General features: G+C 39.1%; 1 protein-coding gene across 2 annotated transcripts in view; it reads left to right on the forward strand.

Annotated features, from left to right (window-relative positions):
- The window catches only part of PACRGL (parkin coregulated like), a 40,236-nt gene that overhangs the window by 23,172 nt on the left and 1,647 nt on the right, over positions 1-15,417 (forward strand). For both annotated transcript variants that reach the window (XM_077750434.1, XM_077750433.1), the window contains exons 4-8: positions 7,046-7,113; positions 8,788-8,878; positions 11,333-11,467; positions 11,918-12,025; positions 13,733-13,813. In XM_077750434.1, coding sequence (XP_077606560.1) covers positions 7,046-7,113; positions 8,788-8,878; positions 11,333-11,467; positions 11,918-12,025; positions 13,733-13,813 — 483 coding nt within the window. The remainder of the gene's footprint in view (positions 1-7,045; positions 7,114-8,787; positions 8,879-11,332; positions 11,468-11,917; positions 12,026-13,732; positions 13,814-15,417) is intronic.

The raw sequence follows: 15,417 nt of genomic DNA on the forward strand, positions 1-15,417 counted from the left end.
CATAACCGTCTCTATTTTGCAATAATTTATAAATTTGCTCCCCCAGAAATCCTTTTGACTTCCGACAGCAGTTTAACCAGAGTTCACAAATATGAGATTTATGCACATGAAAGAGAATAATTGTTAAGTGTGTAGGTCACTGAATTATCCAGAAAGTGAGTACACCTGCGCTATAACACCAGGCAGCGTCTGGCCCAATCTTGCATAGGGTACGATGATCCTGATCTCAGACTTTAAAGAGGACTATGAGAATGGCTGAGACGCTGACTCTGATGGCGGGTAAAACACAGCAAAGGATACAATGAGCTGGTCAAGGGCAGGAGATTTTCTGACTTTCCAAGTGAAAAATTGTGTAAACATATGTGTTTCTTTGCTTCTCTCTGTGAACTGCACATTGTCAAAGAAGTGGAATTCCCAAAGAATGCCCTCCACTCTCCTTGCTCTTGCTTCTTTTTCCCATGTTTAATTGAGAGAATTCATGGTGACACTTCTGTCCTCTTCCTCTCTTTGAAGAAAGAACTTTTTAAAGTAGCAATATTTAGTGGCCCTAATCTTAAATTTTATTACAAATTAAGGAAACTTTTGGGAAATAATGATTTGGCCACATTAGACAAGACCATGTCGAAGATCTGTAAAAACGACCAACCTAGTCTAAGTCAGTTAGAAGTCAGGGGAGAGGTCACCACTGGGGAAAAGAGTAGTTAGGGATTAGGAAGAGGCATGGCAGAGGTCCCTAGGGTGCTGATAACACTCAGGGTTTCACACCTCAGCGTTGTTACCTGTTTTGGAGAATTCACTGGTTTATATACCTACAACGTATGCACTTTAATGTGTGTAAATTTTGAGTATTTCAGTAGAATCAAAAATTACATGTTTTAAAACTCAGTATAATAAAATATATTTAATAATGTTGATTATTTCATAGTTGAAATATACTGTGTGATGCTATTGTTAAAAACTGAAGGGGCTATCGTTTCTTTTCATGGTAATGGAATTTTGGTAAAATTTGGTAAAGACTGATAAAATGAACTCATTGGTAGAAAAAAAAATTGATAATGTGGTACTTGGAAGATAAAGCTGTGATTATCTCTAAAATGAGTTAAAACCAAAAGGAAAAGAATTGCTTAGAATTTCAATCAGAAATTTTGTCTTGGTGGTGGTTCCAAATCCCTTGGAAGTTTAGGGATTATTTTACATGATCCCTTGGAAATTTAGGGATTATTTTACATGATCTGTAGGTCCAAAAAGTAAAATCAGAGACTAATAGCTGGTAGAACTAAAAGTGTTTGTAACCTAATTTGTCTTAATTTTTCACCCCACTTCAAGAAACACTTTTTCAAGTTTCCTTATCTGATAGCAACTACTTGAAAACAGTTTTTAAAACATATTTTTCTTGGGGTGCCTGGGTGCCTCAGTTGGTTAAGTGGCTGATGCCAGCTCAGGTCATGATCTCACGGTTCGTGGGTTCAAGCCCCGTGTCGGGCTCTGTGCTGACAGCTCAGAGCCTGGAGCCTGCTTCGGATTCTGTATCTCCCTTTCTCTCTCTCTCTCTCTCTCAGAAATAAGTAAAATGTAAAAAAAATTAAAATATTTTTCTTAGGAATTATAATTAAATGAATGAAACATTACTATTTCTCTGAATTATTATGCAGAATATGGATTGAACTTTGTAAATGAATCTCCTATTATAGTTTTTTAGAAAACAATGAAATAACTTTTTATTTTAATTTTATTTTTATTTTACTTTTTTCTTTTATAGTTTATTGTCAAGTTAGTTTCCATATAACACCCAGTGCTCATCCCAACGAGTGCCCTCCTTCCTGCCCAGCACCCCTTTTCCCCTCTCCCCCATCCCCATCAATCCTCAGTTTGTTCTCAGTATTTAAAAGTCTCTTATGGTTTGCCTCCCTCCTTCTCCTTAACTATTTTTTCCCCTTTCCCTCCCCCATGGTCCTCTGTTATGTTTCTCCTGTTCCACATATGAGAGAAAACATATGGTATCTGTCCTTCTCTGCCTGACTTATTTCACTTAGCATAACACCCTCGAGTTCCATCCATGTTGCTACAAATGGCCAGATTTCATTCTTTCTCATTGCCATGTAGTATTCCATGGTATAGATTAACCACATCTTCTTGATCCATTCATCAGTTGATGGACATTTAGGCTCTTAACATGATTTGGCTATTGTTGAAAATGATGCTACGAACATTGGGGTACATGTGCCCCCTATGCATCAGCACTCCTGTATCCCTTGGATAAATTCCTAGCAGTGCTATTGCTGGGTCATAGGGGAGTTCTGTTGTTAATTTATTGACGAACCTCCACACTGTTTTCCAGAGGGGCTGTACCAGCTTACATTCCCACCAACAGTGTAGGAGGGTGCCCGTTTCTCAACATCCTCACCAGCATCTATAGTCTCCTGATTTGTTCATTTTAGCCACTCTGACTGGTGTGAGGTGATATCATTGCTGTAAGTGGAGTATTAAAGTCCCCTGCAATTAGCACATTCTTGCCAATAAGATTGTTTCTGTTTGTGATTAATTGTTTTATGTATTTGGGTGCTCTCGAATTCGGTGCATAGACATTTATAACTGTTAGCTCTTCCTAATGGATAGACCCTGTAATTATTATATAATGCCCTTCTTCATCTCTTGTTACTGCCTTAACTTTAAAGTCCAGTTTGTCCGATATAAGTATGGCTACTCCAGCTTTCTTTTGACTTTCAGTAGCATGATAGACGTTTTCCCATTTTCCCATCCCTTCACTTTCAATCTGAAGGTGTCCTCAGGTCTAAAATGAGTCTCTTGTAGACAACAAATAGATGGATCTTGGTTTTTTTAATCCATTCTGATACCCTATGTCTTTTGATTAGAGCATTTAGTCCACTTACATTCAGTGTTATTATTGAAAAATATGGGTTTATAGTCATTGTGTTCTCGGTAGGATTCATGCTTGTGGTGGTGTCTCTGGTACCTTGTGTTCCTTGCAACATTTCTCTCATAGAGTCCCCCTCAGGATTTCTTGTAGGATGGGTTTAGTGGTGATGAATTCCTTCAATTTCTGTTTGTTTGGGAAGACCTCTATCTCTCCTTCTATTCTGAATGACAGGCTTGCTGGAGAAAGGATTCTTGGCTGCATAATTTTTCCGTTCATCACATTGAAGATTTCCTGGCATTCCTTTCTGACCTGCCAAGTTTCATTAGATAGGTCTGCAACCACTCTCGTATGTCTCCCTTTGTATGTTAGGGCCCTTTTCTCCCTAATTCTTCCTTCAGAATTCTCTCTTTATCCTTATATTTTGTCAGTTTCACTATGATATGTCGTGCAGAAGGTCGATTCAAGTTACGTCTGAGGGGAGTTCTCTGTGCCTCTTGGATTTCAATGTCTGTTTCCTTCCCCAGATTGGGGATGTTCTTGGCTATAATTTGTTCAAATACTCCTTCATTCCCTTTCTCTCTCCCTTATTATTCTGGAATCCCTATGATAGGGATATTGTGCTGTTTGATTTCATCACTCAGTTCTCGAATTCTCCTTTTGTGCTCCTGGATCAATTTATCTCTCTTTTCCTTGGCTTTCTCTTTTTCTATAATTGTGCCTTCTAATTCACCTATTCTCCTCTCTGCCTCTTCAATCTGTGCAGTGGCCACCTCTATTTTTTTATACAGCTCATTTATAGGATTTTTAAATTTATCACAACTATTTTTAAAGTCCATAGTCTTTGTAGCAATAGCGTCTCTGGTGTCTTCCATGCCTTTCTCAAGCCCAACGTTTAATTTTATGACTATTGTTCTAAATTCTTGGTCAGTTATGTTACTTATATCTGTTTTGACCAATTCTTTAGCTGTCACTTGGAAATCTTCCTGGAATTACTTTAGAGGAGAGTTCCTCCGTTTCATCATTTTGGCTAGCTTTCTGTCTCTTGTAAGTTTTAAAAGCTTGTTATGCACTCTGCTCCTGTGAGTACTGCTGTATTAAAGGAGGCTCATAGACTGCCCAGGGCCTGTCTGTTCAGAAAGTGTTCTTTTAATGGTGTCCCTTGGTCTCTTTTGTTGTGACTTTGGTTATTTTATTGCCCTACTCATAGTGATATTTAGAACTCTCTACCATGTGTACTTTTGCTTGTTTCTTGAGGTAGCTCTGGAAAGGAAAACAGACAAACAAACAGGGAACAAAAGCACTTAAACACACAAACAAGTCAAACAGACAAGCAAACCAAAAGGAAAAAAACAAAACCAAAAACAACAAAAGACAGAGGACCGTCTAAAATCGTAAAATCAGAAATCCCAGTTACAAATAGAGAGCAGGGTGGAGGCAGTGCTGATGGAAGAGCATATACAAAGAGAGAAATGAGGGGTGGGGAGAAAGAGAAATTGAACATTGACTAGGCAGAGAGACTAAAAGGCTTAAATCAGAGAAAAAGGAGAATATGGCAGGAGGTGAGGAGAAAAAATAAATGAAGATAATTGTTACCCAGAGAAACTATACAGTCTGATTATTTAAAAGAGAGGGAAATAAGGTAATAATGGAGGTGTAGAACATGCATCAAGAGAATGGATTATATATACCTGTTTAAGCAAACCTGTAACCAGAATACCCAGTCCAGAGGAGGGGAGAGACAAGAATGAGATAAGGGAGAATATATCTGAATAGCAAGAATTGATCTAGAGTTAATCACAGCAATGCATCAGTGCTGATCTTGGGAGAGGGGCTGTCTGTTTCCCCAGCATCCATCCAGCTTCCGTAATAAAGCAACTCTCCAACACGGATGGGCATGGTTTGGTGTAGGCAGGTCTCGCCTCCACTGTCGTCCCTCTGACCACTCCCTGAGGCCCCGCCTTGGTGGTTGTGGGGAGAAAAATGGCGGCCCCCCAGTCACCTCTCAAACCAGGCATTGCAAATCACTCTTTTGGGTCCAATCTCACTTTGCTGTGGGCGCAGCCAAAGTGGCCTGTGTTCTATATCCCACACCCAGCCTCGTTTCCAGATCTTACTCTGTGCACATTAGTGACATTGCCCGAAATGTAATCCTGCAAACTGGGCCGCTTCCTAGCAGGGGATCAAGTAGGGGACTGGTTCCTCCTGATGCCAACTGTGACTGTGATCTGTTGCATACCATCTATCCCGGAGGGAATTTCTGAGTCCGGGATACCCAGCCCAAAGAAAGCTCTGCAGTTAGAGATAGGATCTCTCTCCTAAAGCCCTGTGGTTAGAGATGTGACGATAGGATCCATCTCCATCCTGGGCCAAGTTTTTTTGTTTTTTCCTCTTCTCCAGGGACCGTTCTAAGATTCCCCAGCCACTCTTTCTCTTCCCTTTGTCTCTTTGCAGAGGGGGCTCCCTCCCCTCCATTCCGCCGGGTCTCAGCCCATTTTTATCTTCCCCAGTTCGCAGTCACACACCTGTGAGGCTGCCTTCTTAGTGGACTCCATCTCTTTTCCTCCCAGACTCCTGCAGTTCAGAGTCCTTTGGCTTCAGCCCTTCTTTGTTTGAGAGATGCAGACAGGCAGGAAGTATGGAGATCCTTATTTCTTTTTTAAAATTTTTTAAATGTTTTTATTTATTTTTGAGACAGAGATAGAGACAGCATGAGCAGGGGAGGGTCAGAGAGAGGGAGAAACAGAATCCGAAGACAAGCCCCAGGCTCTGAGCTAGTTGTCAGCACAGAGCTTGACCTGGGACTCGAACCCACGAACCGTGAGATCATGACCTGAGCCGAAGTCAAATGCTTATCCAACTGAGCCACCTAGGTGCCCCATGGAGCTCCTTATTTCTCCTCCATCTTGCCCCTGTATCTGAAATAACTTTTGCTACTATTATAGTTTTAAACCTCAATGACATTTCATCTGTGTGTTTTAACTTCAAACATATGTGTTTTTTCCAGAGGAAAAAAGCTAATTCTAAACTTACATCCTTAAATGTATTTTTAAATTACTGCAAGTGATTTAAAAATATTTTTGTCTAGTTACATCTTTGAAAAAGATTAGTCAGTTTATGTTTTATAATTTAAACAACTATATTTTATTTGATTATGTTCAAAATAGTATGTGATAAAATATTAACTTTCTGTGCCTAAATTCTCTAAGGAGCAACTGTATTGAAATCATGTATGCTGTACTATTTAACTATTGTGATTCATCATCTCTAAAATGGACTTTGGGAATAGATACAGAGTTAATTTATTCTTTTGTTTTTAACCTTTTTTAAATGTTTATTTATTTTTGAGAGAGAGAGAGCAGAAGAGGAGCAGAGAGAGAGGGGGACAGAAGATCCTAAGTGCGCTCAGTGATGAGAGTGGAGAGCCCCATGTAGGGCTTGAACCCATAAACCATGAGATCATGACCTGAGCCAAAGTCGGCCGCTTGACCAACTGCGCAACCCAGGCTTCCCCAGAGTTAATTTATTCTAAACATAATATGTAGACAAACTGAAAGTTGTGAAATTATATATCTAAGCAAACACATTCGAGCATGTTTATGAGAGTCTTGCTCTGTCTTCAACTCTACAACCCCCACCTATCATAAGCCTTTGGTTTTTGTAGAAGTATAAAACCAGTTTGGAGAAATTACAGGGTCTCTGACCATCCAGACCGTCCGCATTTGACCAGAGGATAAGTAGGAGATGTGCTGGAGACTGAAGACAAATCTGTTTTCCCTGTACCCAATGCTTCTTCCCCATGTAGCCCTCACCTTGAAAGTCACAGTCGTGGGGGGTAGAAAGATGTATTATCTTTATTATATTTAATTATGATGTTCCTATTTAATAGTATCTATCCATATTATATTTATCATATATGTGATTCCAGCTTGCATCAAGCCTTCTGAAACAAGTTAGGGGTAAAAAAGAAATAGGGTGGTGTTGTGATTGTGGGTCCAGATTGTTTTCCTCAGGTGTGTTGCCAGGTAGAGGGATGTACTTGGTACCAGTGTCATGGGCAGAAGTCAGGGTGTCCATTTGCCTCTGACCTCAGCGGGATTGAAACTGATCAGGTGTCACAAAGTGGAGGTGATAGTATATTTATTACATTCATGTCATTTTTTATTTCAGTTTGGTGAACAGTCCCGAGCCCCTTCTGCATTCGCAGCTATTTACTCTAAAGGAGGTATTCCTTGCAGGTAAATCAATACAGGTTATAACTGACCATGCTGTTTAAAATAATTGAGTAAAATCAATAACAGTATTTAGTTTAAATGTATTGAACATTTTATATGCCAGGAGTTTGAAATAAAGGTGACTTATTTACACTTTGGCCGTTGGACTGGTCTAGATCGTGGGGCATAGTTGAAGAAAATCATTTCAATTCCAAAATAGAATTACAAAAAGATCTATAATGTAAGAACTGGATTGAACCAGTTTCTGAAATAAGCCAAGCATTCATAGGCTTGGGTAAGTTGCAGATAAATTGTCTGAAACTGAAAGCTTACAATTTAATGGAATTGTTTCATTATTTTTTGAAATATTTGAAAAGTTTTAAAAATTATATTTATTGAAATTATATTTATTAATGAGTACATACGGTGGTTTTTGCTCAATTTTAATACAGTTTTTGCCACCTTTTGGGATAGACATCAGAACTGTTTTAAAGAAAACAATATAGTTACTGATAGAGTAACCAAGATTTCACTACCAAGAAACATTTCTTTCTTCTAAGTGTATCCAGTTTTAGCCTGTTTTAGATGATGGGATTTTTTAAGATTTCACTACCAAGAAACATTTCTTTCTTCTAAGTGTATCCAGTTTTAGCCTGTTTTAGATGATGGGAAATGTTGTTTTCATTGAGGAAAGATTAACCACAACATTACTTCTGTTGTTTTCTAAAATTCAAGAAATGTAGTTTTTAATGGTATCTGCAGATTTGGAGGAATGAGCTCAAGAGTCATTCCTCATTATTCATGGTTATTATTTTTGTATTTTATTCTGAAGCAAAGTGGTATTTTCAGGTTCTTACACCCCACTCCCTACTCTAAACAATTGTGGTTGCTAAAATTGTAAAAATGTTACCAAGGCCTCTTGCTAAACGCTAAAGAAGGTGTCAAGAACTTGAGAACATTACAGAAGGTTGAAGAAACATTTGAGGGTGATGAGTAACTTCACTGTCATGATTATGATGATGATTCCCTTGATGTAGTTACATTTGAAAACCTGTATCACATGTTACACTTCGTAACCATGTGCAGTTTATTACATGTTGGTTATGCCTCAGTAAGGGCTGGTAAGGAAAAAACATTAAAAAACCCACAGCAGCAGCGGTGACAAGCTCAAGGGGCTACCATTTTGTAACCTGCGTGGCCTGTTTCACCTCCTGGCCTCTGTTTCCTGTGGTTTAACAGAGCTGAAGTCTGGCTTGTATTCAGACCGTTACGTTTAAAGAATCTATATCTGAAAAATGATGTTCCATATAAAACAACTTACTGTTTCTAATTATATTTCTTTGTTTGCACATTGGTAGGTTATCTATTTGCTTATAATTATGACTGAAACATGTCAAGTGTAGCATTTGTATTAAGACTCACAGCAGCATGCTTGAATTCCAAAACTGTAGGCTGAACACATGTGGAGTTTAGTTTCGCCACCAAACAATTTTGTTGAGAGGGTAGGAGTTTGTAGGATAATAGACTTTGCTGTATAAGATGCCTCCATAATAACATTGCCAGCCATGATATTCCTACATGTTACAGAGTAGTTGTAATATGATCATGTTGTAGAAAGAGTATGAATGTGTTAGATAATTACTGCTTAATATGTAATTACATTGTCCATGTTACATTTACGGGTGTTTATTATTTTAGATTGATCCATGGTTCGGTAAAACACACATTGCAGTGGGAATGTCCTCCTGAAAATCTTCCATTTGATCCTCTCCTTATTACTTTAGCTGAGGTAAGTGTAATTTCCATTTCTCCTGAATGTTTATGGATAAACACTTTTAAAACTGTATTAAATGTTATTTCACAATGCATCAGTAAATCTTATTTTATACTTTTGAAATAAGAGCCAAGCAAAAGTCATTAAACCACCAACACTCCCTTAGGAACTAATTATGGTCAGTATATGTTTATTAGAAACTGATTAATCAGCTTTATAAACAAGTTAGTCTACACAGGGGCTTGTAGATAAGTGGATGAAATATTCACACTTAATTCCAAAAAAGTACTTGGAATCATATTGAACGAGTCATATCAGGAGATATCACCAGTGGTTTAACTTTAATTACATTAGATCGCAATGGGTGGTTGATCTATTTCTGTACAGCCAGTCATGGTTAATGTGAATGTGATATGTCTCTTAGGGAACTGATACTAACTACCTAAACGTCCCTTTGGAAAGTTCTCTGGGCTTTTGCCTACCTGGACATTTTAAGTAGAATGTCAAGGAGATCACTTTTATAGAGGATTTTTAAGAAAATTTCTGATAGATTCCTTTATATTATTTAATGTATCAGGAAGAGGTTGGTAGAGTTTTAGCTTGAAGTGGGTCAGTGGTCTCTTCTGTGAAATTTATTCCCTTAGTTAGAGTCACGAGTTGGGAAATGAATTAACCAGTTGTCTTATGTTTAAATTATAGATACCTGTCTTTTGTAAGAGTTAAGGATCATTTTTGTTGGTCTTTGTTTTTCTTAACTTGTATCTCAACTTACAAAATCATTTTGGTTTAATAACAGTATGTTTTTATGGGTAGCCTATTTTGAAATGCAGTTTTGATCAAAGTCTTTTAAACTTGGTATAAAAAACTTAAAAACGTATCAATGTTCCATTAGTTCTTTACAGTTTTTAAGCCTTTTTTATATGGTAGCAAACCATTTTTTAGATGAATCACACAAGTATAATGACACCTTTGAAAACAAGCTCCAGTCAGGGGTGCCTCAGTGGCTCCGTTGGTTAAGCACCCCACTCTTGATTTCAGCTCAGGTCATGATCTCACAGTATGTGAGATCAGATCAAGCCCCGCATCTGGGTCTGGGCTGACCATGAGGAGCCTGCTTGGGATTTTCTCTTTCCCTTCTGCCCCTCCCCTGTGAGCCTGTGCACCTGCACACTAGTGCTCTCTCTCTCAAAAATAAACATTTAAAAAAAATTGCTCCAGCTAATCACAAGGTGAGGGGAGTGCTTTAATTTGTGGAGTCCCTAAAATGATTCTGTGTTTAGTTGAGATTACATAAAGTCAGTCCTTTAAGTAATCGTTTTCCAAACATCAGTGCCTTCATTTCTGCATTGGGTAGATTGTTAGCCTTTCCCTCTACTTATTTAATGATGGAGAAGTACTAACAGAGCCACCGCTATGGAAATCCTCTTCTCCTCTTGACCTGATCTGTCATCTCTGAAATGACCAGGATAGGCACACTCATAGCATGATAGAAGCTGTGTTCCGAAGTGGTGCGGTCGTGCTTGGCAGTCTGGGAAGGGAAGTGTTTGGTCACTGTTGGGAAGCAGATAGTTTGGTCTAAAGGACGAATTGGTTCAAAATTTAATTTTTTAGGCATGACTTTGCAGCCAGTTATATTTATTCACAGATAATAATTAGTCAAACTGAGGGAGTATTGCTATTGCTTTTTTTGTATTATGGTCTTATGTATTATCTTGATGCAAAGTGATGGATTAAATCATAGAAAAGTACTATCTAATACTTTCTAATGCATTGAGGGTGAAAAACAGAAATGATATGGGTTTTTTTTCATATTTTTATTTAACATTTCAATGTTAAAAATGACATTTAAAATCTTAACAGTGGTTTTTGGACATAGGAAAAGATGTTTTTTAAATATCTTAATATAAAATATTTAAATATGAAGGAAAAACAATATTTTAGAAACTCATTAAACAAGTTGTGAAATCACCGTAAAGGTAGGAGGTCCAGTAATTACGCATTCGTAAAGTTGTGGTTATAAAAGAGCAGTGTAGACTGATTGTCTGTGCTTTCAGATGGTATTTGGGAGTATACACAATGTTTTTAGTATCCTAAGTGAGGGTTTCTTTTTCTTTTTTTATTTACCTTTCGTCTCTCTCCCTCCCTCCTTTTATTTTCTTCCTTCCTTTCTTTTCTTTTTTTAGATTTCTTTTCTTTTTCCTTGCTTTCCTCTTACTTCTTCCTGTTCCTTTCATTTTTAAAATCTTTTTCTTCCTTCCTGTGGGTAGAAATTCTTCCTGTCCCACGCATGTCCTTTGTTCTGCAATTTCAGGGTTTAACTGAAAGTGTAATTACTGAAATTGTAAATCACGAATAGGAAAACCATAATGAAACTTGATTTTCATTTAGACTAGTAAGAATTCAATTTTGTTGTTAGTATAACCAGGTGCTTAGTAAATCTGTTTTGTTTGTTTGTTTTGTCTTCGACAGGGTTTGAGGGAGACGAAGCATCCGTACACCTTTGTGTCAAAGGAGGGCTTTAGACAATTGCTTTTGGTCCCAGGAGCTCCAGAGAAAGCTGTGCCTTTGCTTCCGAGACTGGTTCCGGTGCTCAAGGCGGCTCTGGTACCCCCTATTCCTTTGGACTTTCTGTGGTACATTTAGAATATTTTATTTCTTTTTGTCTTCCAAATTATATGCAAATTCTCCCTTTACCTGTGATTTTGATGTGCATGCAAATTAGGCCCTGGTTGTTCAGGGACAGGTGATTACTTACCTGCAGACACCTGTGGAAAATACAGGCCAGGTAAGAAGGGCCATTTTGAGTAATCAGAGAAAGTAAGAAACCTCAGAGCAGTCTTGCCGCTTGCTATGCTATGGCCAAGTTCATGTTTCAGTCAAGCCGGAAATGTGTTTGTTTTGCTTCTACACAGTCCAGCATTAAAGGATATTTTTGAGATTCGGGGTTTAGTGGCTTGTCTTCTGATGTTCAGTCTTACTTTTTTCTCCACCTGCTCGCCCTTTCTTTTTACTTGTCTTTCCTCTTCCCTGTACCGCTGACCACAAACCCCCCAGGCCCACCTGGATGATGACGTGTTTGCCAGAGGACTGAGTGCTCTCGTGCAGCTAAGTGTCATCGTTGGCCCCTCCCTAAATGCCCATCTGAAACATCTGCTTACAAGTGTGAGTACTGGAAAGATGACAGAGTGGATGTGGATGTGTCTGTGCACTGTCTGCATCTTGTCGTGATCTGTGGCTTCCAGCTAGTCACTAACTGATTCAGCACTCCTAAAAAACTACCTAATTCTTATTTTTTAAAAATATTTATTGATTTGAGAGAGAGAGAGAGGGAGGGACAGAGAGAGAGAGAGAGAGAAAGTGCAAGCGGGGGAGGGGACAAGAATGAGTGAACAGTACAGCGGTATTATGCCCGTGTTGACTAGCTGTGGATTATAAGGGCAGCTCATCCACCCTTCTGTGTAATGGTACATTGCCACAGTCATGATTTTCTTTTTCTTTGTTTCTCCTTGTAAGTTTTTTAGTGAGTCTGTAAGTAGTGTTCAGGATGAGGCCTTTTCCCGTTACGTGTAGTTTAATCCTTAGACAGATACACACTGGGCTGCTGGACAGTTCAGGTGGTCTCCAAACTGCCTCGGGTTGTTAGAAGGACTCATGAAACTCAGAAGGCTGTTAAACGGTTTCAGTTCATCCCAGCGAAGGGCTACCGAGTAAAATCCGCAAAGGAAGGAGGTGCACAGAGCAGAGCCCAGGACGCACAAGATGTGGCGGGTCCCGTTGTACTCCCTCTCAGTGAAGCTGGGTGGACAGTACTCGCTTCTTCCAGCCGTGGTGTCCAGGCTTCCTATCAGGGTGCCGTCAAGCAAGCATGACTGGCTGCTTGCATGCTTGGCCTTGTCTCCAGCCTCTTCAGAAGCTGAGCTGAGATCATGTGGCCTGAGGCCCCCACGTAAACAAAAAGCTCTTATCTGGCAGGATCAGAACAGGGCTTAGAGGTTTCCATCCAGGAGCCAGGGACAAGGCCCTATCCTTTCGTTACATGAAGTTAATCCTTTACTGTACACACTAATAAAAACATTAAAGTCCTTGCTGGAATAACCCACAACTAGCCTTTCTCTGTGTGCATCCTGTGTAGTTCAGAACTGAGACATGCTTTACATTCATAGTTTCCCTGTTTTGTTTTGTTTTTTCTTGGACCCATCCATTGGAGAGATCCTAGAACTGTGTGTTTAACGTTTTACTCTGCGGAGAGAATATACACCCCAGGAGCACCTGGTGAAGCCTATAGAAAGTGGGGCTGGTAGTGAATCTATCAAGATTGCTGTGCTGCGATTAGGAATGTTGGGAGATGAGTTCCCACCAGCACCAGGTGTTTGATGGAGAGAAGCACTGTGGGAATAGACCTAAACCATATCGGGCAAGCCTTAGGAGAGAAGGAGATTCCTTCTTCCTGTTTGCTTACAACCTTTAGGTCAGCAGGTTATACCTGACTAACCACAGGAATTTCACCCTAATATATAAAATGACTTACTGATTGATTGTTCCATCCAGAAATCCAACATTTTAACAAATCTGTTGCTCTCTGACCTTTTGTTTTGTGCCAAGTATTATGCGAGGCACCGGGGCTATAATGCTGAACTTATTTCTTTTAACAAATAATAGTGATGTCTATTATATATAAATTTCAATGAGATGTTTTCTAAAAGAAGCCTTGGGATCTAAAACAAATTAAGTGGTGTTTGTGTACTTAACTATACAGTAAGGACTCAATGATTATATTTCTAGTTAGCATACGCCTTAGCGAAGTTTTACTTAGGCCTGTGGTGAATATTGTTACCTTTTCAAATCATTCTCTCAATCTTATTTTAAAAGCTTTCCAAGAGACTAAGGGATAAGAAATTCAAGGAGGCAATCACCAGTGCATTACAGAAGCTAGAGCAGCATGGTGGAAGTGTAAGTAAAACCTGATTCCTTACATCATGTTTTCTTTTTGTTTGTTTTGTTGTTTTTGTTTGTTTTGGTTTTGTTTTCTACTTTTACACTATAAAACTGACTGTATAATGTGTATTTTTTCAGCCACAAGTCACCACGTGGAGTTAATATTTTCATTTGAGAGCTTGGAGTTTCCATCTTTTGTAGGTCACACAGTTTCTAAGCATTGGGATGTATTAGAAACTGTGCTATTAGCACAGGGCCGTATACTTCCTCTGCGCTGACTATACAGCTCTCCACCTGGGGCACCTTCACGGGGTTTTTTTTTTCTTTATTTTGGGTGTTTTTGCTTAGACCATTGGAAAGTTCAGAAAACAGAAGGATTAACACAGAGAGCTCATTGACAAAACTACTTTTTTTTCTTTCACGTGCCATTTTTCTGTCTAAAAAATTTACAATTTTCTCATCTTCAAAGATTGAGGTGAGATTTCCAGACGGCTGCAATATCATGTCTGGAAGTGCACACTGTCCGGAACGTGTATGTGCGCGCACACACACACACACACGCACGCACACATACACGCAAGAATGGATCAAATTATTCTGACTTTCAAGAATGTGTAAGAATGTGGGGGACCCCTGGGGGGCCTCATTATTATATGTGTGGTGTCAAATAGCTAGCTTAATTGAATTTTCATCATTTAAAGAAGTGTTCACATAATCTAGTCTTGGAAATATTTCTGTAAAGCAGTGATCCTATCTTGTTTTGGAGATTATATTTAATCAGATTTTTTTTTTAAGTTTATTTATTTTGAGAGTTATGGGGGAGCAGAGAGAGAGAATCCCAAGTAGGCTCCATGCTGTCAGAGCAGCATGGCTCGGACTCCAGAAGCATGAACTGAACTGAGCTGAAATCAAGAGCCAGATGCTCAACCTACTGAGCCCCCCCACCCCGTGCCCCGACATTTAATCAGATCTTAATGATAGGTTTGCATGTGATTGTTTTAACATTGCAGAACTTAGTTTCATTGTAGGTACTTTCTAGAGGAATCATAAATGTATGTATGTATGTATGTGATCATATGCAATTTTAAAATGTCAGATATGTTAGTTTCAACTTTGTCTAAATTACCCAGTTTGACCAATTGCAGTGACTTTTAAAATTGATTATATTCTTTCTGTGATGAATGCCTAGAATAAAGCTTAGGAGGAGCAAGTAAGTCCCTAGACTAGTAGGTACTGGATTCCGTTGCTGTGTTTGGAGGATTAGCGTTCAGACACCTTGTTGAGAGGCATAGAACCATCCCCTAGCCGATCCAGGGTCTCTCCTCAAGAGAAGGGAAATTTTTTTCGCTTATAAATGCGCTTCTGAGAGTTGGAATGCAAAATAATTTGCCAGTTCCTCCTCTGTGAGATGCAAGTAAACAGATGCTAAATAGTGAAGGCTCAGTCTCCAATAGGAAACTCTCCGCAGGGGGTTTCACACATCCTGTGGAAAGGGCTGGCCCAGCACTTGAGGTTTCCTGAGGAGGCATGGGGAGGAGGGCATAGTTCAAGTAAATAAACTTTAGACGAGCATACTAAGGTTTGGAGGAGGACACAGAGGAGTGTAGATGAGGGGCACC

Source organism: Crocuta crocuta, unplaced genomic scaffold, assembly GCF_008692635.1.
Source record: "Crocuta crocuta isolate KB4526 unplaced genomic scaffold, BGI_CrCroc_1.0 scaffold179, whole genome shotgun sequence".
Taxonomy (NCBI): Eukaryota; Metazoa; Chordata; class Mammalia; order Carnivora; family Hyaenidae; genus Crocuta; species Crocuta crocuta.